The sequence below is a fragment of the Scyliorhinus canicula genome, chromosome 1 (assembly GCF_902713615.1).
Source record: "Scyliorhinus canicula chromosome 1, sScyCan1.1, whole genome shotgun sequence".
In the NCBI taxonomy this organism is placed as follows: domain Eukaryota; kingdom Metazoa; phylum Chordata; class Chondrichthyes; order Carcharhiniformes; family Scyliorhinidae; genus Scyliorhinus; species Scyliorhinus canicula.
In genome coordinates, this window is record NC_052146.1 from 183,370,477 (window position 1) to 183,385,747 (window position 15,271).

The 15,271-nt window shown below is 50.6% G+C and overlaps 1 protein-coding gene across 1 annotated transcript; it reads right to left on the minus strand.

Moving 5' to 3' along the window:
• Positions 1-388: 388 nt before the first annotated feature.
• On the minus strand, positions 389-2,128 carry LOC119969974 (cystatin-like). Its single transcript, XM_038803942.1, has 3 exons — positions 1,831-2,128; positions 1,016-1,135; positions 389-728 (listed from the first exon to the last, which is right to left on the minus strand). The coding sequence occupies exons 1-3, from the start codon at positions 2,074-2,076 to the stop codon at positions 639-641; spliced, it is 456 nt and encodes a 151-aa protein (XP_038659870.1). The 5' UTR covers positions 2,077-2,128; the 3' UTR covers positions 389-638.
• Positions 2,129-15,271: the final 13,143 nt, after the last annotated feature.

Genomic DNA, 15,271 nt, shown 5'->3' on the forward strand with positions numbered 1-15,271 from the left:
ACTTCACTGGAGAGAGCAGACGATTCCGCCCACTGATTTCCATTTCCCATTGTTTTGCCCGCTCACTTAGTCAGTCCGTGTCCCTTCATAACTTCATGCTCCAATCAACAAAATTAATTGTTATCAGCTACTTAACTTTAACTGGGACTAAAGAACCAGAAGACAAAAATTGGTGAGACTGATCCAACACTAGAGATGAGAAGAAGTGTTTAACTCTCCAGGGTGAAGGAGAGGTCTGTGAAAGGGGATCAGAGTTTGTCATTCATTCTAATGAAAAAGTTTTGAAAAAATCTCTAAGGATAGGGTTATCGAGTGAAGGCAGGCAAATATATTCCATGAACAATAGTATAACAAGCAAAGAGTCATGTTTGTCATAAATCACTTGAACTTTGCTGAGGAACATGCAAAACTTTATTGCCAAGTAACTGTGCATATCCAAGTAATGAATTGACATTTTACAACGCTCAGTGATTTGTGATTGTTCTTTCACTGGTTAGGTATACAATTATGTAACTATCTTCATGTCATCGCAACAATCAGAGAAAAGGCAATTGCACATTTGTTTTTACAAATGCAGAAAATCATTCGAGATTGACTCAGGTACGTTTTCTTCATTGTCACACTTCGTACCGGACACATTACAGGATCAGTTTCTGGCATTTACTCTTCAAAAGCTGTTGTTTTTCAGCTGTAGGAGGTTTCCACGCAATAAAGTGGCACAGGAAGAACTAGGAGGAAAACAAAGCACATAAACAACAATCTGTATATAAACATGAGGATGTCTCCCTTATCTAACGCAGCTTCAAAGGAAACAGGACCAGGCAAAAGGGCTGGATTCTCCACTCAGCCAGCCATACATTTCTTAGCAAACGGCCCGATTCTTCCCGACGCTTGTCAATGGGATTTCCCACTGTAACCACCTCATGCCACCCGGGAATCCCACGAGTGAGGGCGCGCTGCCGGCGGGAAATGTGCATCGTAACTCCCAGAGAATTCCGGCCAATGTTTCACTCACCTCTGATTGCCCTTCAGTCTCAATCACACGGCATTCTCTCCGTGCAGTTTCGTGCGTGACGACCGGGCAATTGGTTTTCCCCAAGACAATGTCAAAGATGTACACGGCTCCTTCAATCATCTAGTGCAGAAATAAAACACATTTATTTTCAATGTTTCTATTTCCAATGCTACCTTTAACCTTTAACCTATCGTGTGCGGCATGGTAGCACAGGGGTGTGGGAGGCACAATAGCACAGTGGTTAGGACTGCGGCTTCACAGCGCCAGGGTCCCAGGTTCGATTCCCCGCTGGGTCACTGTCTGTGCGGAGTCTGCACGTTCTCCCCGTGTCTGTGGGTTTCCTCCGGGTGCTCCGGATTCCTCCCACAGTCCAAAGATGTGCAGGTTAGGTGGATTGGACATGCTAAATTGCCCTTAGTGACCAAAAAGGTTAGGAGGGGTTATTGGGTTACAGGGATAGGGTGGAAGTGAAGGCTTAAGTGGGTTGGTGCAGACTTGATGGGCTGAATGGCCACCTTCTGCACTGTATGTTCTATGTTCTATTTACGAACAACAGCACATTCATCGCATCAGTTTGCTTATGTCAGAGGAAGCAAGATAACATATATTTAGCCATTACACAATTACATTTTGAATAGACATTTCAGTTAAAGTGACAATAGAGGTTGAAGTTAGCGTTCAAATGGTACTTGCGTCATTAAAGTACTTCTCTAATTCCAAACTTATTCAAGCAGCACATATTGCAGAGAATAATGCTCATTAAAGGCAAATACACTGTCCTTTTTAGTCATTGTAAAAAGTGTCCTCAATGTTACCTGTACATTGGCTTGCAGATACTCCATAATATCGTAGATCTGGGTAGTCTTTTTGTTGAACTCTTGTAGAGCAAATTCTGCCATAGCCAGAAAACCCTGGTCACTTTTATCAACTTTCAGAACCAAAGGTTTCGGAACGTTGTCCTGGTCAGTTTCATGATTTTTTTTTACATTCGGCGAAGGAAAAGCAGAGACTGAAACAAAAACAACAGAGAAAACAGCGAGAAGACACTGCCAGCCAGCCATGATCTCTCTCACTCTCCTCAACGTGCAGACAAGATGGGAGTGAGCGAAGAGTCAGCCTGTTTTTATACTCTCTGCTGTCAAGGGTGTGACATTGTGACTATTTCCTATTGAATGCTTCATAGCCACAGACTGAAATAATAATGGATAAGATATGAAATTGCAACAGTTCGCAATTATAGTTTTTGAATCTAAATATTTAATCGTTATGCTTATTTGCAGGACTCCTTGAGCAAACAGCAGTGTTCCATGTGTTTTTATCTTTTCCAAATGCCAAAACTTATGAATCATCACTCAGATGATTCAGACACGGGGCAGCACGGTAGCATTGTGGATAGCACAATCGCTTCACAGCTCCAGGGTCCCAGGTTGGATTCCGGCTTGGGTCACTGTCTGTGCGGAGTCTGCACATCCTCCCCGTGTGTGCGTGGGTTTCCTCCGGGTGCTCCGGTTTCCTCCCACAGTCCAAAGATGTGCAAGTTAGGTGGATTGGCCATGATAAATTGCCCTTAGTGTCCAAAATTGCCCTTAGTGTTGGGTGGGGTTACTGGGTTATGGGGATAGGGTGGAGGTGTTAACCTTGGGTAGGGTGCTCTTTCCAGGAGCCGGTGCAGACTCGATGGGCCGAATGTCCTCCTTCTGCACTGTAAATTCTATGTAATCCACTTCCAATATCATTCAGTGCCAAACTTCTCTCTCCATCGATGCTGAGATTGTCCAATATTTTCTGTTTTGGATTCAGATTCCAGTATTCATCATCCTCAGCATCCATCATCAGCAAACCACACTCAGCTGGGTCCCAGGACCCGATCTAACAGAAAAGTGGCAGCGAGCGGAATTGCCAGGTGTTTCCTGGCGGCCAATCCAGCAAGACCGCTCCTGGTATCTAACGCCAATTAGAGCCGATAATGATGCCCCACAGGCTTCACATCGGGAATAACTGTCCCGCCAGCCGATTCACCTGGATCGCACCCGCCAGACCCCTGCTAACGAGGTGGAGCAGCTCTTAAACCGATCCCGCAGAGCAAACCCCAGACAGTACGCAGACATGTCACCAAGGAGACATGCACCACGATTGGGAGATGCCAACCTGGCCAGACTGTTGGATGCTGGGGAATGTTGGACGGGATGCTCTGTTCCCCGGAGGGGATCGGGGGATCAGCTACAGGGCAGTGTGGAGGCAGTGACAGAAGCCGCCAGCACTGCGGGTGTCACCATGAGGACCGCCACCCAGTACCGCAAGAAGCTCAACGACCTCCACCAGACTGCATGGGTGAGTTGGCACCTTCCCCCTGGCACTGGTCCTGCCTGTCACCCTGGCTGCCCTCCAAAACCCTATGGTTGGCATTGCACCACACCCACACCCCCAGAACCTTTTGTTCTCTCTGGGGAATGCCATTAGCACTCTTTCCCTTGCTTTCTGTGGCTATTAATACCCTGTTTCCCTGGGTTTCTGTGGCTATGACTCATCTTCCATTCTCACTCCACAGTATAAATATTTCCCAGTTTCTCTGTCTGTTAGCTTTGACAAAGGGTCATCTGGACTCGAAACATTAGCTCTTTTCTCTCCCTACAGATGCTGCGTGACCTGCTGAGATTTTCCAGCATTTTCTCTTTGCCCCCAGTACCCCAGCACACCCGGCACCACCTGTGCACCCCACCCATCACCAGCAGCGGTGCCTACGCCTGTCCCCCACCATAGCCCCTTCCCCACTCCGCAATGCATAAGCGTGTGGCTGACGATGGGTGACTGGGTGCCGGACATCAGAGTCCTCACCCCCTATGGGCAAAGGGCCCTGGAGGTCACGAGGGTGACGGACAGGCTTCTGGGGCACATCCTGGTGAGCACCACCCAGTTGGTGATAGACATCAGGTGGAGGCAGGAACATCCAGGAGAGACAGTAGTCGGAGGTCTGCTGGATCCCAGGACCCAGCTGGGTCCCAGTCAGATGTCGAGCCTCTAGACCATGTTGTCCCGGGGCCGATGCAGACACTAGGCTGCAGCCGTGAGATTCAGAAGGGGATGTCGGCGACACTCCAGCCGGTCCATATCCAATTGGAGGAGCCCCAAAGGCTACAGGTGCAGGAGATGGTGCTGGTAATGTGTCACATTGAGGCAACACTGCTGGGGTGGTGACCGCAGTAGAGAGCCTGGTGCACGACGTCGGCAACATGAGTCTGGTATCCAAGACATGGCCAAGGCTGAATGCCTCGACAGCATGACCCAGTCTCAGGTGGGCATGGCTGAGGCATTCCAGAGCATGTTCTGGACATTGGTGAGGCACTGCAGAGTGTGGCCTCGTCACAGAGCTGCACCGCTGAGGGCATCAACACCATGGTGCAGGCAATGGGTAGCCACCAGGGCTGGCAGGTCCAGATGATGCAGGGACCTCTGGAGCTCAATCTACCTGCCCTTCCATCCCGACTTGACTCCCAGGGCCCTACGAGCACCGACCAGGAGAAGGGAGTGCTGGCGGCCAACACAGAGTCTCCCGAAAGGGAGTCAACAGCGATCACCAGACTCATGATTGTACACCATTAAAACACATTACACCTGAGACATGTGAAGCTTCAGTCACTTAATTCCGCACTGCGAGCCAGTCTGCACCTGCCACCCCAGCATGCCCTCCCCCAGCCCAGCCCTACAGGCATGATGGTCCTACATCTGGCCACTCTTGAGTATTGTGTACACTTTTGGTCTCCTAGTTTGAGGAAGGATATTCTTGCTATTGAGAGTAGTCCAGCGAAGTTTCATCAGACTAATTCCCAGGATGGCAGGACCTGATAAATGAAGATAGACTGGATCGACTGGGCTTGTACTCACTGGAGTTTAGAAGAAAGAGAGGGGATCTCATAGAAACATATAAAATCCTGATGGGACTGGACAGGCCAGGTGCGGGAAGAATGTTCCCGATGTTGGGGACATGCAGAACTAGGGGTCACAGCCTAAGAATAAAGGGGAAGCCATTCAGGACTGAGATGAGGAAGAACTTCTTCTCTCTCAGAGTTTTGAACTTGTGGAATTCTCTACCACAGAAAGCTGTTGGGGCCAGTTCGCTGGATATCTTCAAGGGGGAGCTGGAAGTGGCCCTTGCAGCTAAAGGGATCAAGGGGTATGGAGAGAAAGCGGGAGTGGGACACTGAATGTGCATGTTCAGCCATGATCATATTAAATGGTGGTACAGGCTCGAAGGGCCAAATGGCCTACTCCTGCACCTATTTTCTATGTTTGTATGTTTGTCTCTGCGCTGGTGGAGGGTGAGGATGACAGGTGTGATGTGTCGATCGTAGCATTCTCGGGGCTCTCCTCCGAGGTGTTCTTCTGGCAGGCAGGGGAGGGGGCCATCTGGAATGAGCCAGCACAATCAACAGGAGGACCTGCAGGAGAATGGACATGTGGTCAGTGGGAGGGATTGGTCAGTCAGGATGACAATAACAACTCACGTGTGACAGGCCCTATGGATGGGGCCCGGTGGATCCTCACCTCTGCGGAGTCCGCCAACCTCTGCATTGGTGACTGCCCAGTCCTCGGCCACCCCCGTCATCTCCAGAGTCCGTTCCTCAAAGGTGATGAGGTTTTCTACGTCCGGTACACCTTGGCCAATCTGGGCCCTCTCCTGGCGATTCTGGAAGAGCTTCTCCTGCAGAGACACTGAGAGGGCATCATTAGCCGCACGCGTTGAATACAGGCGGGAGGAGAGAGTATGAAGGAAGGGTTGGGAAGGGTTGAAGGTGGGTGAAGGGAGGTTTGGGGGCCGCATGGAGGTTTGTGGAGGGGGGGGGGGTTGCTCATGTGGTGGCGTAAAGGTCTCGGGAGGGTGGTGGGCGATGGTGACTTCTCACCTGTGCTGTACGGTACAGGTAGTTGACCTTCTTATGGCTGAAGGCCAGTCCTCCTGGTCATTGATTATTGATTAGGCCACAGTGATCAGATTGCCAGTGGGACTTCCTGGCCTGTATTTTCAGTTTCTACAAGCTGTCTGTTCTCTATTAATGGCATCGTCCTCTTAGGTTTAATGGCACATTAACCTGTTTTCATTGCCCTGTGCCATCCTATCAACACAGAAGGGGACAAGACCCTACGCAGCATAATTAGCTCTGAGTCACTGAGACCCTGCCAACCCCATGTGAAGAAAGACCTACCCAATATATGATGTAGGATAGGTTAGATTTTCTGCAGTTTGGCTTCATCAACCATTCCTCAGGACATTAGGTGAGTGAGGAGTCTCTGACAGTGAAGATAGTAGTGTTATGTAATTGTATGTCATTCCGGGTAGTATCTAATTGCATTCAATATGATACTAAACTACATTATCACCCCCAAGGTTGCCCCGATAAAGATAACACTCTTGGTCAATGGTTAGTCCCTAGAAATGGAGATGGATGCGAGAGTTGCCATCTCCATTGTCGGGGAATAGACCTACCAGCGTCTCCGATTGGGCATTTAGCCCCTCGGCCTGCAAGACAACAGGGCCAAGTTGACTATATATACAGGGAAACCGTTGAAGATTATGGGGGCCACAATGACCTTGGTTACCGATGTGCAGCAGACAGCCCAACTCCCGGTCATTGTTGTACAAAGACCAGTACCAAGCCTCTTGGGCAAAGACTGATGCCAGAGGATCGATTTGGACTGGCTAAAAATGTTTAAACTAGCAACTGGTAGAGGGCCAATCCTTCACCAAACTAGATATGAGCCATGCCGACCTCCAGCTAGAACTAGATGAGTCACCCAGAAAGTAGGTGTCGATCGATGCCCAGAAGGGTTTGTACAAATATTCATGCCTGCCTTTCCGCGTCTCGTTAGCATGCACCATTTTTCAACACGTGATATAGAACATTCTCCAAGGGCTGCCTGAGGTGGCAGTATACTTGACGACATACTAATCATAGGACCCACGGAAAAAGAGCATCAAGCAAACCTGGAGGAGATTTTGATACTGTTTCTGACGAAGATATCCATCTCAAACAAGAAAAATATATGTTCCATGCCAGCGAAGTGATCTACCTAGGTCAGGAGTTGATAAAAAAAAAGGCCCACACCCAGTGGAGGATAAAGTTAAGACCATCAAAGAGGCGCTGACCCCGCAAAATATGACAGAATTAAAATCTTTCCTCGGCCTCGTCAACTACTATGGGAATTTTATCCCAACCCTGGCCACTTTATTTTCACCCCTGCACACACTGTTTAAAAAAAACAGAAGGGAGGCGCGGTGGCACAGTGGTTAGCACTGCTGCCTCACGGCACTGAGGAGCCAGGTTCGATCCCGGCCCCAGATCTCTGTCCGTGTGGAGTTTGCACATTCTCTCTGTGATTGTGTGAGACTCACCCCCACAACCCAAAGGTGTGCAGCACAGGTGGATTGGCGACACTAAAATGTCCTATAATTGGAAAGAAAAGAATTGGATACTCCAATTTATTTTTTTAAGAACATTGGCCACCTATCTACTGTCACCAATTCCACCAACTCATTTTCAAAACTGTATGAGCCCATTGATAACTCCTCCCCCAGTTTGGTGTGTACACTCTGTTCTAACTGCAATAGCCCGTTTGTCTTCTCTGCTCTGGCACAAGTGAGTCTCCCCTCCTAAGAAAAAGACTTGTCAATGCCATATCCCTATACCTTTCGCTATACCAAGTCCACATGGGGCGGCACGGTGGTTAGCACTACTGCCTCACTGCGCCAAGGACCCCCGCTCGATTCCGACCTTGGATGACTGTGTGGAGTTTGAAAATTCTCAGTGACTGAGTGGGTTTCCTCCCAAAGTCAAATATGTATGGATTAGGTCGACTGGCCATGCTAAATTGCCCCTTCGTGTCTAGGGATGTGCAGGTTAGGTTATGGGGTTACGGGAATAGGGTGCGCTGCCACCTGGCCCCAATTTGTTGGAAGTTCAGGTTGCTGGTGGGGGAGGAATGATCCCGCCCTGAATGATCCCGCCCTGTCAGCATGTCGTCATGGCACCTGCCTCCAGGATTTTTTTTTCAGGGTGTTGAAAAACTCACCACTTTTCCCGCTTGAGTAGACAAAAATAATGAAAAAAATCCACCCATTGACTCTTCCCGGATGCTGCCCGAGTATTTCCAGAACATTCTGCTTTCATTTCACATTTCCAGCTTCTGCAGTATTTTGCTGTAGTTGTTTTTGACATCCGCCTGCAAGGGCAAACAACGCTTCAATTTAACAGTTCATCCAAAGGTCAGCATTGACCTTAGTACTGCACTGGTCTGTCACCGTGAACATCCATGCACTGGTCCCTGAGTGGGTTTTGAACCCACAAACTATTGAACCACAGCTGATGCCAGTACATCTATCCCATCTCCTGAACCGTCAGACTGTCATTCAGATCTCTCTGCTCAGCAGATACTAGCCATCCTGCCTGCTTTGATTATTGAGCAACGTAACTTGCACTTTAGTGCCTGGCATTTCAAAGGAACATAAAATGAAATGAAATGCATCCAACTGGCTAACGTTATCCCACGTCCCAGTTTCTGTCCCTCCCATTAATCTGACCAATCCGATATTAACACCTCACACGGGAAGCCTTGGACAGAACATCAGACGGTTTTGCCCGCCTGCTTGTTCCTCATTTCCCACTTTCCTGACTTAATCTTGAAGCATTAGCAAATCCTTATAATAATAATAATCTTTATTGTCACAAGTAGGCTTACATTAACACTGCAATGAAGTTGCTGTGAAAATCCACACTCCAGCGCCTGTTAGGGTACACGGAGGGAGAATTCAGAATGTCCAATTCATCTAACAAGTACATCTTTTGGGACTTGTGGGTGGAAACCGGAACACCCGGAGGAAACCCACGCAGACACAGGAGAACCCACAATGTGATTACCTTCTGACTTACCTCTGCAGCCGTAGGTTTAGATATCAGCACCATCAACAATCCAGGGTGTTTAATATGGCCAAGTGAGAATTTGTTCCCAAAAGGATACTTTATTCATAAAATGTATAAAACTTAAATGATCGTTCAACATTAACATTACATAAACTGCAAACAACTCAGTTTCTTCAAATACTGTATGTCAGCGTTCTTCAAACTTTTATTCTGGGGACCCATTTTTACCAACCGGCCAACCTTCGGGACACAGCCCGGCCGGCCTTCGCGACCCACGCTGGCCGACCTGTGCGACCCACGCCGGCCGACCTTCGCGACCCACGCCGGCCGACCTTCGCGACCCATGCCGGCCGACCTTCGTGACCCACGCCGGCCGACCTTCGCGACCCACGCCGGCCGACCTTCGCGACCCACGCCGGCCGACCTTCGCGACCCACGCCGGCCGACCTTCGGGACCCACGCCGGCTGACCTTCGGGACCCAGCCCGGCCGGCCTTCGCGACCCACGGCAGCCGACCTTCGCGACCCACGCCGGCCGACCTGTGCGACCCAACATTTTCACTTATCTTGTTTGCTGCTGGCAAAAATGGAGGAAATGGTTTTGGGTCCCTTTGGCCCTCGTACACGCTCCTCCAATGGAACCTGTTGGACGAAGGTGAAGCCTTACGGTGTCGGAAAGTATGGAGTCTCCATCTGTCCAAAGTTCTGCATTTTTTTCCTGTAAAATTTTATCAAATAAAACCCCCCCCGAACTTGTAAAACAAAATAAAAATAAAATGAATAAAATAAATGAAAAAAAATTTAAATGAATGAAACACCCCCAAACTTGTAAAACAAAAAGCTGCGACCGTTGAAAATAAAAGCGGCCGCACTCTGCATACATGCCAGATCATCAGTGCGCATGCACGTAGTTTTGCGCATTCGCATGCGCACCGATGATCGGGCGCACATGCGCAATGCGGCCGCATTTTGTATACATGTTCGCGGCCATTTTGAAGGCCGCATGCAGCGGCGTTATTAAAAGCCGGCTGCTGCGCGCGGATTTGTGCGATCGGTAGCGCTGTGAAGGACGGCTCCGCGACCCTCCCAACACACGCCTGCGACCCATCCGCGGGTCGCGCCGCCAAGTTTGGCAATCACTGCTGTATGTTACTCACTACATTTACAGTACAGTCAATATTTACAATATTCAATTCAAGCCAAACATACAGCCCGAGGGATTTTACAGTTTCCAGCCTCTCAGTCAATAGGGCTGAAGGACCTTAGAAAAAACCTTCCACCATTGGGCCTCTGTGGCAACACGTTTTAGAGCATCCCTCAGCATATAGTCCTGGGCTTTGGAATGTGCCAGTCTGTAACTCAGTCGGGACAACTCCTTGTACTGGAACACCAACAGGTTTCGGGCAGATCAAAGAGGGTCTTTCACCAAATTGATGACCCTCCAGCAACAGCTGATGTTTGTCTCGGTGTGTGTCCCTGGGAACAGCCCGTAGAGCACGGAGTCCTGAGTCACAGAGCTGCTTGGGATGAACCTCGATAAGAACCACCGTTTTTGGACAGGGGCTTCTGGGCGGGATTCTCCGTCCTGCAGCGCCAGTGTTCTGGTGAGGCGTTCCCTCACCGGCAGCAGGATTCTCCTTCCTGTCAGCTGGCCAATGGGATTTCCCATTGTGGGCAGCCCCATTCTGTCGGGAAATCACTGGACGTGGGTGCACTGCCAGTGCAATAGAGAATCCCGACAGCAGACATACAGTTTAAATTTGGAATAGCTAGCGCCTCGAATCGTTAGTGTTGCTGTAGTGCGGCCTTGGATTTGGATGGAATGGGAGCCCGAAGCGAGGGCGATAGTTTGGTTGACGGGATAAATAGGGAGGGAACAGCGTCTTACCAGCTCTGGGTGTATGAAGCTCTCTGTGCTCCCGGAGTCGAAGAGGCACGACGTGTTGTACCCGTTGATCTGGACCTCTGTCATCGAATTTCTTAGATGCTTGGGGCGAGATTGGTCAAGGGTGACCGCGTTGAGTTGCGGGCCGCGTGGTGGGTGCCCGGGGGAGTCGAATTCTTCCGATCAGGCGTCCGTTGAGTAGATGCTGCTGCGTTCTGGCGAGCTTGATGCAGGAACACTGCGCTGAATTGCGGGCCATGTGGTGACTGCCCGGGGAGGTCTTACTCCTCCGGTGAGCCGTTTGAGTCTGGGGATGCAGCTACGACCCGTGGATCGCACGTGGAGGGTGGTGATGAAGGTGGCGTCCAAGATGGCGGCCCCCATGAATCGCACATGGCCGGCCGCATGGTGGAGGTTTGCCAAGTTGGCGGCCCCCATGGATCGCACATGGCGGGAGGGGGCGGAGCATGAGCGTAGGCCGCAGCGTTTCGGGCCCCACGGGCCTGCTGATGCTGGGGGCGATGTTTTTGGACTGTTGGGTTGTTGAGGACTGGGGCCCTTCTGCCGAGGCACACTTTAGCATAGTGGCCTTTCTTCCCGCAGCTGCTGCAGGTCGCGGATCGGGCTGAGCAGCGCTGCCGCGGGTGCTGGCTTTGTCCACAGAAGTGGCAGGCTGGAGCAGTTGAATAACTGGTTTGGGGAGCTGAATAGTTGGCAGGCTGGAGCAGTTGAATAACTGGTGTGGGGAGCTGAATAGAGGCAGGCTGGAGCAGTTGAATAACTGGTGTGGGGAGCTGAATAGAGGCAGGCTGGAGCAGTTGAATAACTGGTTTGGCGTGCTGAGTAGTGGCAGGCTGGAGCAGTTGAATAACTGGTTTGGCGAGCTGAGTAGTGGCAGGCTGGAGCAGTTGAACTGGTTTGGCGAGCTGAGTAGTGGCAGGCTGGAGCAGTTGAATAACTGGTTTGGCGAGCTGAGTAGCTGGCTGGGGGAGCTGAGTAATTAGCTGGAGCAGCTGGATAGTTTGAGTAGTTGACTGGGACAGTAGGACCGGCTGTGGCAGCGCGATAGCTGGGGGGCCTTGCGGCACAGGCTTGGGGGATCCTCAGGTCGGGGGCCCATGCGGGGTTAGCGGGGTCCGTGGGAAACAAGTTGAGGCTGCGGAAGGAAACTTTCATTGTGATAGCAGCCTCTACGGTAGTCTCTAAGCCCTGGGCCCCATTTTCTAATAGTCTCTGGTGTACATAGCTAGATCGAAGGCCCGCTACAAAAACATCCCGCACAGCAAGATCCCTATGTTCGGCCGCGGTTACGGCCTGGTAATTGCAGTCATTTGAGAGATTATTCAACTCGCGTGCAAATTCAGCTAAAGTTTCAGTAGCCCGTTGTTGGCGAGTCGTGAACAAATGGCAGGCAAAGATCTCGTTCATGGGCCTAATATACATTTTGTCCAAAATTGGCAGCGCTGCGGTGTAGGAACCGGCTGGATTTAGTTGGGAAGAAATTCTGTGGCTTACCCTCGCGTGCAGTAGGCTGAGCTTTTGTTCCTCCGTAGTTTCAGCGGTGCTGATTTCAGCCAGGTAGGCCTTAAAACATTTCAGCCAGTGGCAGAAGGTTTCTTTCGCCTCTGCATCCTGCGGATCGAGTTCTAGACGTCCTGGTTTTAGAGCGGATCCCATGCTTTACTTCAGCAGCTTCTTAAGTGTATTAAATTGATGGAACCATCATTCAGCGAACACGTGTACTTGGATCTGAACAGAGGCTTTAATACACTTACAACAGAGCCAGCCTATTCGTCGTTGAACTCCAGATGAAATGGCAGGCTGGCTCTAAGGCCAGTCCCAGGGGGAGGAGTCCTGGGCGGAGCCAAGGGAGGAGCCCAGTACAAACTCTTGCGGACTCCCAGAGCGACTCCTCCTGGTGGTCGGATAGTGCAACTGCACTTACAATGGTGGATAGTGAACATATATACACGGAGTTATATTGGCAACTGCATACAGCATTGATCTTACAACGGGTAGATAACGAACATATATACATGGAGTGATATTGGCAACTATATATAGTGTGAATCACATTCACCACAGGGATTTTTGAAGAGGCGATAGGGAAGGGGGTGTTGCCACAAACTTTGGGGCAGGCATCGATCTCCCTGTTTCTAAAAAAAGATAAGGATCCAACGGAGTGTGTGTCCTATAGGCCTATATCACTTCTGAATGTGGACGCAAAAGTATTGGCGAAGGTACTGGCAGGTAGGCTGGAGGAGTGCCTCCCGAAGGTGATAGGTGAGGATCAGACAGGGTTCGTGAGAGGGAGGCAGCTCTTTTCGAATGTTAGGAGGGTATTGAACGTAGTTATGGTACCAGCGGAAGGGAAGAAAACAGAGGTGGTTGTGGCATTGGACGCTGAGAAAGCATTTGACCGGATAGAATGGGGGCACTTGACAGTTCTGGAGTAGTTTGGGATTGGACCAAGATTTGTGAACTGGGTAAAGCTATTATATAAGGAGCCGAGGGCGAGTGTCCGCACAAACAACATCAGCTCGAGATACTTTTCTCTCCATCGTGGGACGAGACAGGGATGTCCTATATCCCCCCTGCTGTTTGCACTCACGATTGAGCCGTTGGCCATCGCATTAAGAAGTCTGGGGGTATGGAAAGGAATAGTGCGGGGGGGGCGGGATAGAGCATAGGGTGCCCTTATATGCCAATGACTTGCTGCTATACGTGTCGGAACCGAGTATGTCGATAAGAGGAATATTGGAGCTGCTTCGAGTGTTTGGGTCTTTCTCGGGGTAAAGACTAAATCTAGACAAGAGTCAGTATTTTGTGCTGTCTCGGCCGGGGGTGGGGGCAGGGGTGGGTGGGGGGGGGGGGGGGGGGGGGCTGCCATTCCGTAGGGCAGGGACTCACTTTAAGTACCTGGGGGTGCAGGTTGCCCAGGAGATGGGGGGTGGGGGGGGGCTCTGCAGGTACAACATTTCTAGTTTGTTGGGGAGAGTGAAAGCAGTTCTGGCAAGGTGGGATGGTCTCCCTCTGTCACTGGCGGGTCGGGTACAGGGGGTTAAAATGAACGTGCTGTTACGATTTCTGTTTATTTTTCAATGCCTGCCGATTTACCTGACAAAGGCTTTTTTCAGAAATATTGAGGGAAGGATTACTTCGTTCATATGGGGAGGGAAGGTGGCCAGAGTTAAAAAGGTGCTAGTACAGAGGGGAAGGCAGGCAGGGGGTTTGGGTCTTCCGAACCTGATGTATTATTACTGGGCGACGAATGTGGAGAAGATGCGGAGCTGGGTCAGGGGGGGTTGATTCCTAGTGGGTCAGAATGGAGTAGAGTTTGTGCAGGGGGTCGGGATTGAAAGCACCAGCAACAGCGCCGCTCCCAATAGCTCCGGGGAAATACTCAGGGAGTCCGGTAAAAATAGCTTCACTGAGAATTTGGAGGCAGTTTCGCCAACACTTCGGGTTGGGTGCAGGGTCAAGGGAAATGCCGATTCGGGGGAACCACAGATTTGAGCCAGGGAGGTGGGATGGAAATTTTCAGAAATGGGAGGAGAAGGGGATTAAGACACTAAAAGATTTGTTTCTTAGGGGTCGATTTGCAGGATTGAGGGAGCTGGAAGCGAAGTATGGGCTGGAGCAGGAGGAAATGTTTAGATACATGCAGATTTGAGATTTTGCCAGGAAGGAGATACAGAGCTTCCCAGTGGAGCCGGCCTCCACATTGCTGGAGGAGGTGCTGACGACAGGGGGACTGGAGAAGGGGGTAGTGCCAGCGGTTTACGGAGCTATTTTGGAAGAGGATAAGGCACCACTGGAAGGGATCAAAGCAAAGTGGGAGGAAGAGTTGGGAGAGGATATGGAGGAGGGGTCTGGTCTGAGGTGGTCCGGAGAGTGAACGCCTCCACCTCGTGTGTGAGGTTGGGGCTGATACAGCTGAAGGTGGTATATAGAGCACACCTCACGAGGGCAAGGATAAGCCAATTCTTTGAAGGAGTAGAAGATGTTTGTGAATGTTGCAGGAGGGTGGGGGGGGGGGGGGGGGGGGGTGGGGGGGGGGGGGGGGAGGGGCCAATCACGTTCATATATTTTGGTCCTGTCCAAAGCTAGAGGATTACTGGAAGGAGGTTTTTAGGGTAATTTCTAAAGTGGTGCACGTGAAACCGGACCCGGGCCCCCGGGAGGCCATATTGGGGTGTCGGACCAGCCGGTGTTGGAAACGGATGCGGAGGCAGATATCGTAGCCTTCGCCTCGTTGATCGCCCGAAGGCTGATCCTGATAGGTTGGAGAGCAACCTCTCCACCCTGTGCCCTGGCGTGGCGGGGGGACCTGTTGGAATTCTTGACTCTTGAGAAGGTTAAGTTTGAACTGAGGGAAAGGATGGAAGGGTTCTACAATTTATGGGCATTATTCATCATGCACTTTCAAGAACTGGATAACATCGAACATTAGTTGGAG